The sequence below is a fragment of the Didymosphaeria variabile genome (genome assembly GCF_027946475.1).
Source record: "Didymosphaeria variabile strain IMI 356815 chromosome Unknown scaffold_8, whole genome shotgun sequence".
NCBI classification, from domain to species: Eukaryota; Fungi; Ascomycota; class Dothideomycetes; order Pleosporales; family Didymosphaeriaceae; genus Didymosphaeria; species Didymosphaeria variabile.
The window spans coordinates 1,565,043-1,579,851 of NW_026611627.1; the positions used below are offsets into that span (position 1 = coordinate 1,565,043).

Consider the following 14,809-nt stretch of genomic DNA (forward strand, 5'->3'; position numbering starts at 1 on the left):
TCTCGTTGGGCTGGCGGTTATTGCAGGATTGCGATGCTGGCATAGCGTTTCTTTTACTTGTTGGATTTACAGTGGGATGTCGCTCGCTGCATGTATATACGTAATGGCAACGGAGCGTTACCCCGAGTATAATTTCAGGAGTGTGTCATATCAGAACCAAGCATGTACTTTGCGAAGTTGAGATTCAAGCATCTTCCAGACCGCAAGCCCAAAATTCATTGCAGCATCATACGACCTATCACGAAGTTCTTCTCGGTGTCCCACTCACTATTAGTTCTCCACAGTCCTGCATACGATCATACGAGGGTTGCCACCGTCCTGCATCATCGTCGATCACTTGGGACCTCGGAAGTCTCGGCGGGCGCTTGCTCCATTCGGAACCTCCTTTCCGAATCTCGGATCTCTTGGCATGCACTACCAATCCAGCATCGCTCGCCGCAAAATAAATCAAAATAAATCTACAGCTCTTGTACAACGTTGGTTTTGGGGCATGCCGCGACGATAAACAGGATTTCGGACCTCCGCGACAGCAATTGGGATAGCATGAGGCAGGCGAACGGTACTCCGAACGGGCACGCGAATGGGCATGTGAAAAGCAATGCGGCGATGAGAAGAGGAGGGCAGAGGAGGGGCGAAGGAGAGGCAGGGACCGACATTACTCGGTGGAGAATGAAAGACGATCGCGGGACACAAACATGGCATTATCTAGAGAGCGATGAGGAAGTCAAGGCGTGGCCACAGAGCACGGCGGATAAGTGGTACTTGGGCATGGATACGGTATGTCTTACTTCTGTACCCCCACCTTGTCTGCATAGTTGAGGCGTAGTACTGACCATTGCATTTGGGCTGTTCTAGGAACTCCCTGAGCTCCCGTCCGCGAACACACCGCTCCAAGCTATACACAATGGCCTCGCGTTCTACAAAGAATTACAACAACCGGTGGGGAACTGGGCGTGCGAATATGGAGGTCCAATGTTTCTCCTTCCAGGCCTCATAACGACTTGGTACGTTACCGAGACGCCGATACCGTGGCATCATAAGGTGGAGATGAAGAGGTATTTGTTTGCTAGGGCGAATCCTGAGGATGGAGGATGGGGCTTGCATATCGAGGGTGAGAGTAGCGTGTTTGGCACGGCGATGAACTACACCGCTTTGCGGCTACTAGGCGTCGATGCGGAAGATGCGCGGATGCAAAAGGCTAGGGCTACACTGTGGAAACTGGGCGGTGCGCTGAAGGCGCCGCATTGGGCGAAGTTTTGGTTGGCAGTGTTGGGAGTGCTCGATTGGGATGTGGTTAATCCGGTGCCGCCTGAGTTGTGGTATGTTTCTCCATATAACCTGGAATACGCAACAGCACGAAAGCTAATGGAGATAGGTTGCTCCCTAATTGGGTGCCCATTCACCCCTGGAAATGGTGGGTACACATGCGAACCGTTTTCCTCCCCATGGGCTACATCTACTCCCAGCGGTGGTCATACCCTCTGAATGATCTTACGAAATCATTACGATCCGAACTTCTTGTCCAGCCCTACGAATCTATTACCTTCATCCGCCACCGCAACGACATCTCCCCAGTGGACAACTACCACCCCAAAAGTCTCGCCTTGCGCCTCCTTTTCTGGTTCCTGGTCCACATTTGGTTTCCCTACCTGCGACCCGCCTCGCTAAAGAAGAAAGCAGAGGATCACGCGTGGTGGATCATCCAGCGCGAAGATGAAAACTCAGACTTTGCCAATCTCGGCCCTGTCAACGGACCGATGAACACGCTTGTCTCGTACATACGTTATGGCCGGGACTCAGTCCCCTTCCAGCGGCATCTCGAGACACTCCCAGAGTTCTTATGGATGAAAGACGAGGGCATGCTCATGAACGGCACGAACGGCGTGCAATGTTGGGATACAGCGTTCACGGTCCAAGCCGTCAAACACTGCGGCCTCATCCAAGACCCGCAATACCACGACATGCTCCACCGCTCGCTAGAGTTCCTTGAAGACCAACAAATGCCCGAAGAATGCCGCGACCAGCACCATATTTACCGCCAATCCCGAAAAGGTGCATGGGGTTTCTCGAACCGACGGCAGGGCTACACAGTCTCTGACTGCACGTCCGAAGGCCTCAAAGCCGTACTAATCCTGCAAACACTTCCCGAGTTCGAGTCCCTCATCCCAGACACCCGACTCCACGACGCAATCGACATCCTTCTGACTATGCAAAACAAGAGCGGCGGCTGCGCCTCCTATGAACCCACTCGCGGCTCCGAGTACCTCGAGTTGCTCAACGCCGCAGAGGTCTTCGGTCGCATCATGATCGAGTACGACTACACGGAATGCACGACCGCCGTGATCACCGCCCTGCATATGTTCCAGAAATACGACTCTGTGTACCGCGCAGACGAGATCAAAGCGTTCAAAGCCCGGGCTATCGACTACATTCGCGCTGCACAATTACCTGATGGATCATGGTACGGCGCGTGGGGCATCTGCTTCACATACGCAGGCATGTTCGCTCTAGAGTCTCTCGCGTGCGCTGGAGAAACATACGCGAATTCCGAGCGTGTCCGCCGCGGATGTAAATTCTTCCTGGATCATCAAATGGAAGACGGTGGGTGGGGCGAGACCTATCGCAGCTGCGAGACGGGCGTGTGGTGCAATCACGCGGAGTCGCAAGTCGTACAAACGGCATGGGTCGTTATCGCTATGTGCCATGCGGAGTATCCTGAAAAGGAGCCGTTGAAGAAGGCACTGGAGATGATTGTCAGGAGGCAAAGGAGAAACGGGGAGTGGGTGCAGGAGGCGATTGAGGGGGTGTTTAATAAAAGCTGGTAAGTTTGTTTCTCCTTCCTATGCACAGAATGTCAGGCTAACGGAGACAGCATGATATCCTATCCGAACTATAAGTTCATTTTCCCGATTATGGCGCTGGGAATGTATCGAGAGAGATTTGGAGATGAGGCACTGTTTTGAGTTGGTGTCTCCTGTATATACGACTGGCACTATCCATGCATTTGAGGACAAGAGAGAAAAGGCATTACGGCCAAGACGCATATACGTAATAATTAATACGGAGACGCACTGTCTGGTGGGGGGATGTGGGCGTTGCCAGTGCGTACAATCGCAGTAAAGCGAACCTCATTCTCAACCATGTCTTCTCTTACTTCGCGTCACTGGCTCATCAAGTCTGCTTCCTCCCTACTTCTGGAAATATGCAGAGATCTTCCATCTCTCAAGCCTTCCCCGAGCTTGCCCATGCGAAGAGGTCTGCGGATGGCGATATCGCACTATATTGAGTATTCCAGCAAGGTAGCAAGGCTTTTCCCGACTATGTAACAGCGGGGGAAAAGATCTTTGTAACATTCCAATAGGATTTCCACGGACATCACCAACAAGCGTGAATAGTAGTGGATATGATCAAATAATATACACACATACGACGGTCGTTGCATCAGGTAGTTTCGATACCACGAAGTTTTGCCGCGTGGATATACATCACCTCCGCTTGAGCCTTCTCAAAATTGCCTACTCGCACTTATAAATGGAATCGGTCCCATACGGAAAATCCAGTGTGTTGTTACACGTATACTCATCCTGTAGCGTCCTCTGGTCCTTGCCGAACGATTTTGTCGCCTTCGAGATTGTGTTTGCGACCCATCTCTTGTTCGCCCTCCTGCTGCACACGCAACCTCAGGGCAATACTCACAATCGTGACTCGCCAGTTTCATGAGCACATCCGTAAACTGACACGACGTGTCGATGACATCGTAGATGTCGAAAGTGGCAGTTGTCGTCCCAGTCCTTTACTATCATAGCGTTGATTCCCGAGCCGGTCGTTACGAAGCCCTGGCAGCCAGGCATTTTGCCTGCGTCGCCTATAAGCCAACCTGTTCCTGCCGGGCAATCCGGTTACTTCACCTTCCAGCCGCGCCTCGAGTGTAAATCTCCAATATCCCCATGCAAGCGTGATCTCCTAACGGGTTCCCTTCAGGCACTCCCGAGGGCTCCTTCAGCGGCAATGACTGCCTAGGTGCTCCCACTAACGAGGACGGCCGCGTCTGCTACCAGAACCTTAATTTCGGTAACCCCGACGTTAAGCTCACCTTTGTTCAGCATGTCTGAGGAACAATGCTATCAGCCTAGCCATGATAGAGATCTTGCTACGCACATGGGTATTGCCATCCACACTGGATGTCCCGGGTTTATCGTCAGTGGATGCGCTTTATGCGTACTATGCACCTTCTCTTGTATATACTGTTCTTATCTTTGGTGCTGAATGCTACTCTCGTACATAAATCGAGATATGAATGCGATATGTTGTTTGTGCCGACTCTTTCTCTGAGCTAAAATTGACCATTCTAGACGTTGCAATTGACCCGTCCCAGATTATGGTTTCGTTGTGCGCATTGAACACTTTCATTGGAATACCAGGAGTACCGTTACTCTGACTCGGTGCTCTTGACATCCTGATTGGCTGGCATGAGGCCGGTGAAGCACTGATTGGATAATTCGTCTACACCTGTGGGGATCGTTCGCCTAGCGCAAGGTGTGATTTTCCAGCTTGCATGTCGTAAGCCCTAGTTGTCTCTAGTCTCGCGAGAACTAACCGCTGGAGATGCGGATTTGCGACCGAGCTATTAGGGCCAAAGGATCATTCGTTGAAGCTGAACCGAAGTTCACGCTGCCAGGAAACGTTTCTCTCTTTATGGCGTCTGTGACGGCATGCTTCGCAAGCTATACCCGCACTCGTTCAACAGGCAGCGTTCTGGATACACGTAAGCCGAGATCCTGGAAGGTGGGCCAACGGAGATGGGTAGCAAATGTACATATAACGTGTGAGATGCCCATTGATGCTTGCAATTCAACCAGCTGCCGTCTTAACTGATCTTCACAACATCTATCAGGATCTTCCCAGGAAATAATGGCGCCGCAGAAGGAAACCCTGATCAAGTTCACCTCGAGGCGTTACAAGAGTGAAGGCGTCTCCGACGAAGAGTTTCATGCCTTCGCGACCCGTGATCACGCCCCAAAAGCCGCCCCAATTCAAGCTCGTCACGGATTTCTGGGCGTGCGGCAGGTTCGTCTGCAATGGCTCTTCTTTCGCTTGCGCTCACAATCAGACAGTCTTTCAAGCCTGCTGCGCTTCGCGCACTCCTTACGGAAGGACCTTTCGGAACTGCTAGGCCACAACATTGGACCGTTGACGACCACGACTTCGAAGTGGTCTTCTATGTTCGATCGATGGAGCAGCTGGGAGCCTTGCTTGCCGATCCAGACTTCCAGAAATTGATGGGGGATGAGGCAGATATGTGCGATCCAGGACGGGCAGAGCTATCCATTGGATGGGAAGAGATGTTCGTTGAGGATGGAAAGGTGGTCAATGTGGAGGATGGAACGAGTGCGTATCAGCCCTGGGCTGACAGCGTCGAGAAACTTACAGGGAAGAAGCCTGGCCAGTGAGCATTTCCAAGTTGTAATTGATGTATATTGGAATTCGACCGAGATCGCTGCATGTCATGCTGAAGAGTAGTGGACGGCAACGGCTACAATACCAGTTTCAGTGAGCTCCCAGTGACTGCGCACGCCAAGACATTAATCCCAATGACCTCTGCGCGTATAATAACGCAGACGAGGACAACCTATTTCACTTCGACTGGAATGTTATCACTCCGTTTTGACTCAGCCGACGCCCGATGGATTTGATGGCAGCCCGGCGTTCCGCGCGCTACCGCACTCTGTATCTTTCGGCATTCCCGATGGCCGTCTGCACGATCAATACCTGAAGGCGCTGCACTACAGGCATGAGCGTCACACCACCGCGGCTTGCCGACTCTCGACTCGTACTCCAGCCTATCTGTACAACCACACCCATGCGCATCCTCACCAGTATCTTCTTGCATTGGATAGCATAGACATTAGGTTACCGTTCAGTTTGCTGCTATGTTCATTCCACATGCCTCTGGCCCCTCGACGCGTTGATTGCCAGCTCACTTGATTCGCCCATCAGCCTAGACACTCAATGCGTGTCGCGATCTCAGTGGTGACGAGCGGTGTGAGGAATTCGTGCTTGACTCTGCTTCTCTTCACCGTCCAGCTCCCATTTCCTCTTCCAAAATTCGTCCAGATGATATCTCGGACGAGGCGCACAGCGAAAATATATGTAGGCTGCAACCTGGACCCGACTTCCCGGCGCCGCTTTCAAGCCGTCTACTATTTGGAAAGCCCTGCGATCCTTCATAGTCAACTCAGTGTTTAATTCTGTTCAACGGAGCCTTGTGCGAAATCCATCGAACTCTGACGTTTACAAATTTGGGCACATCAGCTTTTAATGTCGAATTGCACCCGAAGTCGTTGTTTTGGCCCCCAGCCCCGTCGATTTCAAGCTTTGCATCACGGCGCCAATTTTCGACTGCTGAGCGATCGACATCTGGGCAGAAGCTTTGGCCGTCCTAATTAATTACTCCTGTCTCTGTCTTTCCGTTCTCCCAAACGATCATCATGTGAGTTATGCTAAGAGGGGTGGTCTTTGGACTGGTGGCCATGCTGTCGAGGATTCCGATCGCTGTCGCGGCACTGGTAGCCCTGTGGCTTCTGCTCAAGCGCTTCTGTAATCCACTAGGTCAATAACTTCGATTTCAGGCCATCCGTAGTAACTACTGATTCGATCAGTAGCACGGTTATTGTACCCAGGCTGGCCAGAGCTTGGACACGTTTATGCGCATACCGGAGATTTACGACGAAACTACGTGCCGGGCGGCCGCCTGGTTCCAATGTCACTACCATTACCTACAGACTGGGCGCTTCGCCAAACAGGACGAGTGGGTCGAAGAAACAGAGCTTTTGGCACCACACCGTTCGTTCGCAGTCTCGACAGCCGTCCAACGCTGAACGAGATTAGTGTACGCTCGCCAGCGTATCACGAAACGGACGACACAGGAAAAGCCAGAATATCCCTACCTGTTCCACGTTTCACAAAGACTAACTTGCTGAAGTCCGGCAATCAGATGTCAACAAGGCATGCAGCCTGTGTCCGAGCATCGGGGTGGCGCAGGGGTTCCTGTACCGTGGTTGCAGGGGTATGTGAAGCCAGCGGGGCCTCCGGAGCAGAGACAACGTAAAGTCAAGAGGTAGTAATGCAGTATTCCTTCAGGTATAGAGCGGCGATATCTTACTATCGTAGATAAATTCTACGTTGGTATAATCTTCTAGCAGCCTTGGCTAGGGAGCTTCAAGAAAAGGACATGGACCGACTTACCCCTGCAATGTATCATTATTCCCCCATCGGGTAAACAAGGTGGGATCCACAACGCTAGATGTACGTTCCGTAACACACTACCGCGGCGCCAACCTCTGAACGCCTACTTACTCCGCCGTCGCCATAATGTTGACCTATACTAGAAAGGGATCCATGGCTCGACCCTGGGCAGGAGGTGTTACAAGCTCGGGGCCAATATGGGGGTAACATACGATATGCGACACCCACCTTCCGATACCTTCGCTCCGCGAACTTTCCCCAAACACCTTCACCCCACCCTTCAACCTTCACAAAGAGTCGTTCGGGTATACATCGATGCAGCTTCTCACACTTCTTGCTTGCCTGATCGGCAGTCTGCACTATGCAGAAGCTGCCGGAAAGACGCACATCTATATTGACCAAGTACCCATCTACACGAAGCTCGCATCATGCGCACAGGACCGGATCAGTGCGATCGTGCGCGCCCAAGCCTCTGGATGTGGAGACGACACACAATTGACATCTTTCGCCTGCTTCTGCATTGACTCAAGTCGCCAGTTCGCGTCAATCATATCGACAGCTGTTGAAAATCAGTGCAGCAGTGCCGCAACTGAGGCCGCATTGACGGCAAGACATGCTGTTGTGCAAACACCAGTACACCATGTCAGGGCGAGAGCTACAGTCACTCCTGCGCCCACATCCACAGGAGCTGTTGCAGGGGATGTTCAGAGTGCTCTGGAAGCGTTCGATAGCTATTGCGCAAAGAGCACGGAGTTGACCAGATGTGAGTACACTGCATATCGAGGCGCTATTGTTCGAATGCCAACTCTTTCCAGTCCAACAGTCGGCCACAGGCAGCATTACGGAGGCGCCTAAGACCGTCTTCGTCACACCATCTTCGTCGTCATCTGCGGCTGCATCGTCATCGGCAGCTGCAGACGCATCGGAGAAGAAGAACAGCACACCAGTCGCGGCGATTGTCGTGCCCCTGATCCTCATTCCCCTCGCCTTAGGTGTTGCGCTATGGTTCTTCTTGCGATACCGTCGGCAGCAGCGCGACTTCGGCAATAAGCTGCAGGACCTGCAAGCCGATACTGCAGTCGCCCGAACCTATCCCGTCGCGATTGGCGATCAAAAAATGCCCCCGCAATATGGAACCGAGCTGTACGCCGCACAACACAGATTCGAGATGCCACTGAACCAGAACCCTGCAGTGGAGCTGGATGCAGGAGCAGGATGGACACCCAAGAAGGACGAGAAATTGGGCTCGATATGAATTGCTACTACTTTTCCTCTCTGGGCAAACGTGGAACATTATCGCTACTCCTTTGATCCAGCGACAGCTATCCACTGCCCCATCTCCTTGACCACTACTCCCTCCTCGTCTTTGTACGCCTCAATCTCTTTGGTCCAGGCTTGCTTAATATCTTCCACCTTTTGCTTGTCCAACTTATCCAACCCAAAGCTCAGCCACGTCTGCTCTACCGCCAGACTGTTCCACAGTGCCTCCACCTTCTCCTCACTCCCCGCATCCCATCTCGCCGTGCTCTCTCCTACCTTCTCCACCCTCTCCAATTCGAACTTCGTCCCATCGAAGACGCGCCGAAACGCCTCCTCCGTGTCGGACAGCCAGAGAGGGTCGAACGGAGATTCGAAACCCCGCGGAACAGCAACGTCAAGGAAGATTTTGGCAGGGAGGTGCGTAGCCCACATATCTGCCACGAAGACGCCGCGGGGCTTGAGCACTTCGCCAGCGAGGGTATTAAGAAGCGCTTTAGGGCAAGCGAACATAGCGATCGCGCTCCCGCACGTCACCGCATCCGCCCATCTCTTGCCAGACTTTTCCGGCAAGTCCAAGGCCCCGACGTCGCGCTGCAGGAATTCCACTCTATCGCTCACGCCGGTATCCTCTGCCATCTTGGTTGCAAGGCTTATGAACTCGTCTGAGATGTCGATGCCCAAGACGCGGCCGGAAGCGCCGACCTTACCTGCTGCTGCGAAGGCGACTTTTCCGGTGCCGGTGGCTAGATCGAGGACGCTAGAGCCTTCTTTGATGGCGGCGCCGGCGGCTTCGACGATGCGCTCTGGGCCGTTCGCGTGGACGGATTTGGTCATTGTGTTGTACGATCTTCCAACATTGTTGTAGAACGTTTGGAGGGCAGTGACGTAGGGGGAGAAGTTGGTAGACATAATGCGAGTTGTGAATTGCTCTTTTTTGCTCTTCAAATTTATGGTAGCTGGTGGTGTAGAGTGTCTATTGTTATGTACTCTTTTCGCCATGTTAAGAGGAGCACAGTGATGGCTGGGCGGCGACATCTCGGACACGAAGAAAGTCTCCGAGAAGCTACAGGAGGGAGCAAAGGATTGATGAGACACAACACAAATGATGCAGTTGATTCGGAATGCTCTCTTTGGGCCGAGAGTTCAAGTCGGCGCGCGCAAACGATCTGAGATGGTGCGATCAAAAGTCTCCGCTTCGAGGGTGATGTCCACTCAATGTAGGTAATTATCCCAATATCACTGCGATGTAGAAGTGTCTCTGATACGGCCGTGATTCTGAATTCTATTTAATAGCTATATGTGCATGATTCGTTATTTGCGTCTTTGCTCAAAGTCGCTGATACTGACAGTTCGACGCCGCGCTTTCGGAGGGGAGGGTATTGAGGCATTGAAGACGACGGTTCTCCCATTCGCAAAGCTTCGATATGAGACGTATTGGCTACAAATCCTTATCAAGTACCAAAAACAGACGCAAGAATGTGTGCAAGCGGAAGTTCTGCGTGTATGATGATGTGACTAGAGAAAGGTCCATATTATTCCAATCGCAAGCGGTCTATTGTGATCAGGACCCCTTGGAAACTTTTGAATCGGTTGCTTACATACAGTTATGATCCGCCACAGTAAATGACAAGTCGAGACTTTACAGATATACCCATGGTAATGGTGGAGTACAACCTTACCAACCGTTCTTATCATGATTAGATCTCATCGACACGATACGCCCATACCCACATCAATGACTATCTGGTTCAACGGCGGTTACGTATGCAGTCCGCTGATTCGTAGCCTCAGGCACACGACCCGCCGCTCCGCTGTGGCCCTCACCAGAATTGTCTACATCGGGTTGATCTTCACCGGTACTTCCACCGCGGCGAGGACCATTGACATTGAGCGCTTCATTATCTACTTCCAGATTTTCTTCTTGAGGCCTGTCATGCTCAGAAGCACGCGTACTAACCCCACGCTGAGGAGTGCCACGTCGATCGACTGCATTTGGAGTATCGCTAGGGCAGAACCCGCAGACGTTACGGTCGGTCGCGCGAGAAGGAGAAGTACCAGAGCGGCCGTCGCGCCTTAGCCCTAGATCCCCGGTACGGAGTCCACTCGCGCGGTGAGTAGCAGACGAAGTATTTCCGTTGCTAGGGCACGTATTAGAGAGACACTTTGACCTGGTAATGCGCCTGATAGCACGAAGCGCTGAGCGATCCAAAAACCCAAACCGCGCAATGCGCTCGAGAGAGCGGAGATCCCTTGGATCGATAGACATCGCGATTAAACTTCCTGCTGGTGACGAAGACCTGGCGCGACAGGCACGTTGTGGTCGCTCGGACCTAGAGTTGCCACTATCAGTAAAGGACAAGCCGCGACTGTGACCATGGAGCCTCTCTCTTCGACCGTGTTCAGGAGACCTGTTTTCCCGAGCCCTCGAGCTGGCACGATGAGGATACCAGAGACTCTCTGGGACATAGCCACTATAGTAATCGAAAGGACTAAATGGGCCAGAGGAATCGAAATGGCGATGCGGCGTGGTGCTCCTACCATGTAAAAGGGGAGGAGGAGATATCGGCCTCCTGTTTCTCGCACCTGCGTCGCGAAGCTCGTCAGCTCGTTGAGCGTAATTCCATTCCTCCTGAAGAGGCTGGAAAGTACCCTGTATCTCTTGGAAATCGGTCAGCATAGACCGCCTGCCATCCACAGCCTGATTATCACGCTGTTCACAAATATGATGGATACGGTTGAGGGTTGTCGTCATTCTTTCGAAGGTCTCTCCGTAGGTAGCACTAACCGCATCACCTCTAAGGAAGCGCCCACCCTCGTCGTAGTGTTCATCGCACAGGCATCGAGCCAAGTGATGTAATTGGAGACTCGACAGCTGTATGAGATAGCGGAAGGGAATGGGGAGCACAGCATGTAGCGTGAATATAGCCTTAGACAGATCTGGCGGAGGGATTGTGTGGTACAGGCTGGGTGGCGAAAGGATGTCATGGCGCCATTGCTCAAAGAGACGTGGATTTTCCGGAATTTCGACACGAACATAGAAAGGTGAGGCACGAACCTCTGCAAGAGTAGTATACGGGCCCCAGTAGGTGATAATAGCGTCCTCGAGTACTTCGTTGGAAAGATCTGGAGGAGACGGCGCAAAACTGTGACCTAAGAAGTTGTTTGGGAAGATAGGCGAGGACGGCTGTGAACGGCATGATTCGTAAAAGGAACCAGTGAGATGACGATTTCCAGCGTGGAGAGATGAAGACTCGTGAACAGAGTCCCGATTCGGATTCCAGCTCGAAGGACGGCGAGGTCCATCATCTACGAGCATAGAACCGGGTTGCGTAAGGCACGATGGCAAGTGTCGCTCTTGTGGCCGTTTGCCACAGAAGACACACGGATAGAGAGGATGTGCGTGGACGCTCATAGTGGATGATGTAATTGTTTGTTAAAAAAAAATCGTGAAGCGGAAGCTCAACGTTTGGACGAGATTGATAAGAGGTGTAAAGTAGCTGGAGAAGACAGCATTTGAGAGTCGTTGTTGAAGGATAAGATGTCTAGGCTTTTATACCCAAAATATGCGGTCGCTCTCTTCACATCACTGTGTCTAGTGTTCTTGGTTGCAGCAGTGAATATTGGCATTGACAAAAAATTCGCCGATCTGAACTTTGCGGCATACTGTTGGTACATTTTGTGGACAAACAGCAAGCCCCTTGTGAATAACGTAGTGAGCGCGCACGGTCTTATTGCGTTGCGAAGAATCAGAATCGTGAAGTCTGGAAGTGCTGATCAAGATAACGCTCGCAAAGATTGACTTTGTGCGAATTTGTGCATACGCACCGTTCGGTCTTGTCAGATTGTACTAGCAGTGAAGAAGAGCATCGGAAAGCTCCAGCATCGCAATCTGGCAATGTTCACGCCATTTTCCTATATCGCTGAGTACTATCCAGGGACCGGTCGAGGGCCATACGTACGCCGGTGTTCCCATGACAATGTCACAGCCTACTGACTTCATCCCCTACCTCAAGCAACACCGCGCTTCCAGAACTTTTAGGGTATAACACTTTTCAAACCTCCACTCGCACGTCTAGCCTGTCCTCTGATACTTTTCTTCGTGCCCGTTCACGCCATTAGTGGCACCCTGCTCCTCTTCGTCCCCCTCCCTCGGTCTCACGGTACCCGCTCCCGGTCCCAGGTCCTCGCCCCCAAGGACTGTACCCACAAAATTGCCATTCTCATCCAGATACTCGTCCATATTGTCCGCCGTGATCCAACCTGTCGCACCGGGCGCAGTCAAATCCGGTTCACCATCCTCCCCCTCATCGGGATCAGGATGCAGATCCGCGCAGGTATTCATCGCACCAAATATCTCTTGTATGCACGAGGTTTGCGGGGGCTCAGTACCGTGACTGGGTGGCAGAACAATGATTTCGAGAATGTCAATGTCCTCGTCTGCATTTACGGTCTCAGCGTCGTTGAGGGAGAGGTTCATGAGGAGGGCTTCGACGCCGTTCTTCTTAGTGATGCCGTGGAGCGCGATGGAGGGGTAGGGAATGGAGACACCGGTCGCTTTTGGTGTGTGCTGGAAGAGAATGAGGTTTCTAGGTAGTGCATTAGTGAGTGCGTATAACAGTGAAGAGGTTAAGGTGCGTACTCTGAGCTCACCCACACCTCGACATCCTTGACAAGCACTTCGTCCTCGCTCGCGCCTCCGCGCTCGGTGTTGAATTGTGCGAATGCTTCGTCTGATTGTAGCTTGGCTGGCGGCGCGGAAATCGTGACGCCAATGTGGTGAGAATAGAGCACAGGCTTTGCGCCGAAGAAAGTGGAGGGCGTTTGCTCTTGGTGCTCTTGCAGCGGGGTGAAATCGTCTGGTTTGGGTGGGGTACTGCTGTGTCGGAGGGATGACATGTTGGATGTAATGAGGTGCTATTGAATCGTGGCGACAGGTCCTTTCAGCAGCAAACCAAACGGGCGCTGCAATTGCTGCTGTTGTGTACGAAAGTAGAACGGCGCAAACAGAACATCGCGGCGACTGCCTCCAAAAAGTCGCCCGAGGTTCCGCCGAGACGTCATAGCTTCTAGCGGGGCAGTCTTCCTACTGGCTCACTTTCACCTTCACCTTCACCTTCACTTTCACTTTTCACTTTCGCTTGACGCTACCTTGCGATCTGCATTGCTGCCACCCACTCCTTACCCATCATGCCTTGATCCGTCACAATGCCGCCTTTCCCCGCCAAACCTATTGCCAAACTCACCGGCCACACCGGCCCCGTCCACGCCGTCGCATACTCCGCCTCCCCCCACTCCTACATCCTCACAGGCGCCGCCGACCGCGCAATCCGCCTATACAACCCCTCCAAAGCCCCTTCATCCTCCGTCGCCCCCGCCTCCTCCGCCGCATACCCGCCCGGCCTGGTCAACAAGTACAACGCGCACGGCTACGAAGTCCTCTCAATCGATGTGAATCAAGCGAATGACCGATTTGTAAGCACCGGCGGAGATAAAACTGTATTCCTGTGGGATGTGCAAACCGCGCAGACGGTGAGGCGGTTTACGGGACATGGCGGGCGCGTTAACAGAGGGGTCTTTGGGGGAGAAGGGGATAGTGTCATTGTGTCGGCGAGCTTTGATGGGACGGTTAGGATATGGGATGTGAGGAGTACATCATACAAGCCAATCATGATGTTTAGCGACGCAAAGGACAGTGTCACCGACGTGCTAGTCTTCGATGGGGAGATTGTGTCCGGATCGGTGGATGGCAGGGTGCGGAGCTATGATCTGCGGACGGGATATTGCCAGGTAGATGTCATTGGGTATCCTGTGACTAGTTTGGCTATGAGCAAGAAGGGGACGGAGGTGTTGGTGAGCTCGCTAGATTCAACGGTCAGGTTGATGGATCGGACGAATGGGCAATTGTTGAAAGCATATCGCGATGAGGCGTTTGTGAACACGGATTTGAGGGTGCGCAGCACGTTGGGTCTAAATGACAGCGTGGTTATCAGTGGGAGTGATGACGGGATGGTATTCGCGTGGGATTTGCTAGGCGGAACCACTTTGCACAAATTCCGCCATTCTCAAATGCGAGAGGTGAAGGGCAAAGTGGAGAAGAAAGAGAAAGGGAAGAAGGATATTGTCTCTGCTGTGGCATTTTGTCCGAGTAGGAGAGAATGGGCTAGTGCGGGCGGAGATGGCAATGTCATCGTGTGGGGAATGGACAATTGAGAGGTCAACGTCCCGCTAGGGGCTGACCATTCAGTCAGCGTTTTGTTTTGAGATACCCCTTGCATGGAACTGTTCGAAATGTCTATCAAATGCT

General features: G+C 52.5%; 6 protein-coding genes across 6 annotated transcripts; 4 read left to right on the plus strand and 2 right to left on the minus strand.

Moving 5' to 3' along the window:
- Positions 1 to 543: 543 nt before the first annotated feature.
- ERG7A (Lanosterol synthase erg7A) lies at positions 544 to 2,963 on the plus strand (the record flags this gene model as incomplete). Its single annotated transcript, XM_056219491.1, has 4 exons — positions 544 to 777; positions 856 to 1,319; positions 1,376 to 2,821; positions 2,873 to 2,963. The coding sequence occupies 4 exons, from the start codon at positions 544 to 546 to the stop codon at positions 2,961 to 2,963; spliced, it is 2,235 nt and encodes a 744-aa protein (XP_056066618.1).
- Positions 2,964 to 4,911: 1,948 nt separating this feature from the next.
- On the plus strand, positions 4,912 to 5,450 carry N0V89_010751 (uncharacterized protein; the record flags this gene model as incomplete). The annotated part of the gene is made up of 2 exons (XM_056219492.1): positions 4,912 to 5,067; positions 5,115 to 5,450. The coding sequence occupies 2 exons, from the start codon at positions 4,912 to 4,914 to the stop codon at positions 5,448 to 5,450; spliced, it is 492 nt and encodes a 163-aa protein (XP_056066619.1).
- A 2,110-nt stretch (positions 5,451 to 7,560) lies between these two features.
- N0V89_010752 (uncharacterized protein) lies at positions 7,561 to 8,500 on the plus strand (the record flags this gene model as incomplete). Its single annotated transcript, XM_056219493.1, has 2 exons — positions 7,561 to 8,008; positions 8,061 to 8,500. The coding sequence occupies 2 exons, from the start codon at positions 7,561 to 7,563 to the stop codon at positions 8,498 to 8,500; spliced, it is 888 nt and encodes a 295-aa protein (XP_056066620.1).
- Positions 8,501 to 8,544: 44 nt separating this feature from the next.
- Positions 8,545 to 9,414, minus strand: N0V89_010753 (uncharacterized protein; the record flags this gene model as incomplete). Its single annotated transcript, XM_056219494.1, has 1 exon — positions 8,545 to 9,414. One exon carries the CDS (start codon positions 9,412 to 9,414, stop codon positions 8,545 to 8,547), a length of 870 nt encoding a protein of 289 aa, XP_056066621.1.
- Positions 9,415 to 12,577: 3,163 nt separating this feature from the next.
- Positions 12,578 to 13,401, minus strand: N0V89_010754 (uncharacterized protein; the record flags this gene model as incomplete). The annotated part of the gene is made up of 2 exons (XM_056219495.1): positions 12,578 to 13,091; positions 13,145 to 13,401. The coding sequence occupies 2 exons, from the start codon at positions 13,399 to 13,401 to the stop codon at positions 12,578 to 12,580; spliced, it is 771 nt and encodes a 256-aa protein (XP_056066622.1).
- A 309-nt stretch (positions 13,402 to 13,710) lies between these two features.
- Positions 13,711 to 14,715, plus strand: N0V89_010755 (uncharacterized protein; the record flags this gene model as incomplete). Its single annotated transcript, XM_056219496.1, has 1 exon — positions 13,711 to 14,715. One exon carries the CDS (start codon positions 13,711 to 13,713, stop codon positions 14,713 to 14,715), a length of 1,005 nt encoding a protein of 334 aa, XP_056066623.1.
- Between the last annotated feature and the right edge of the window lie 94 nt (positions 14,716 to 14,809).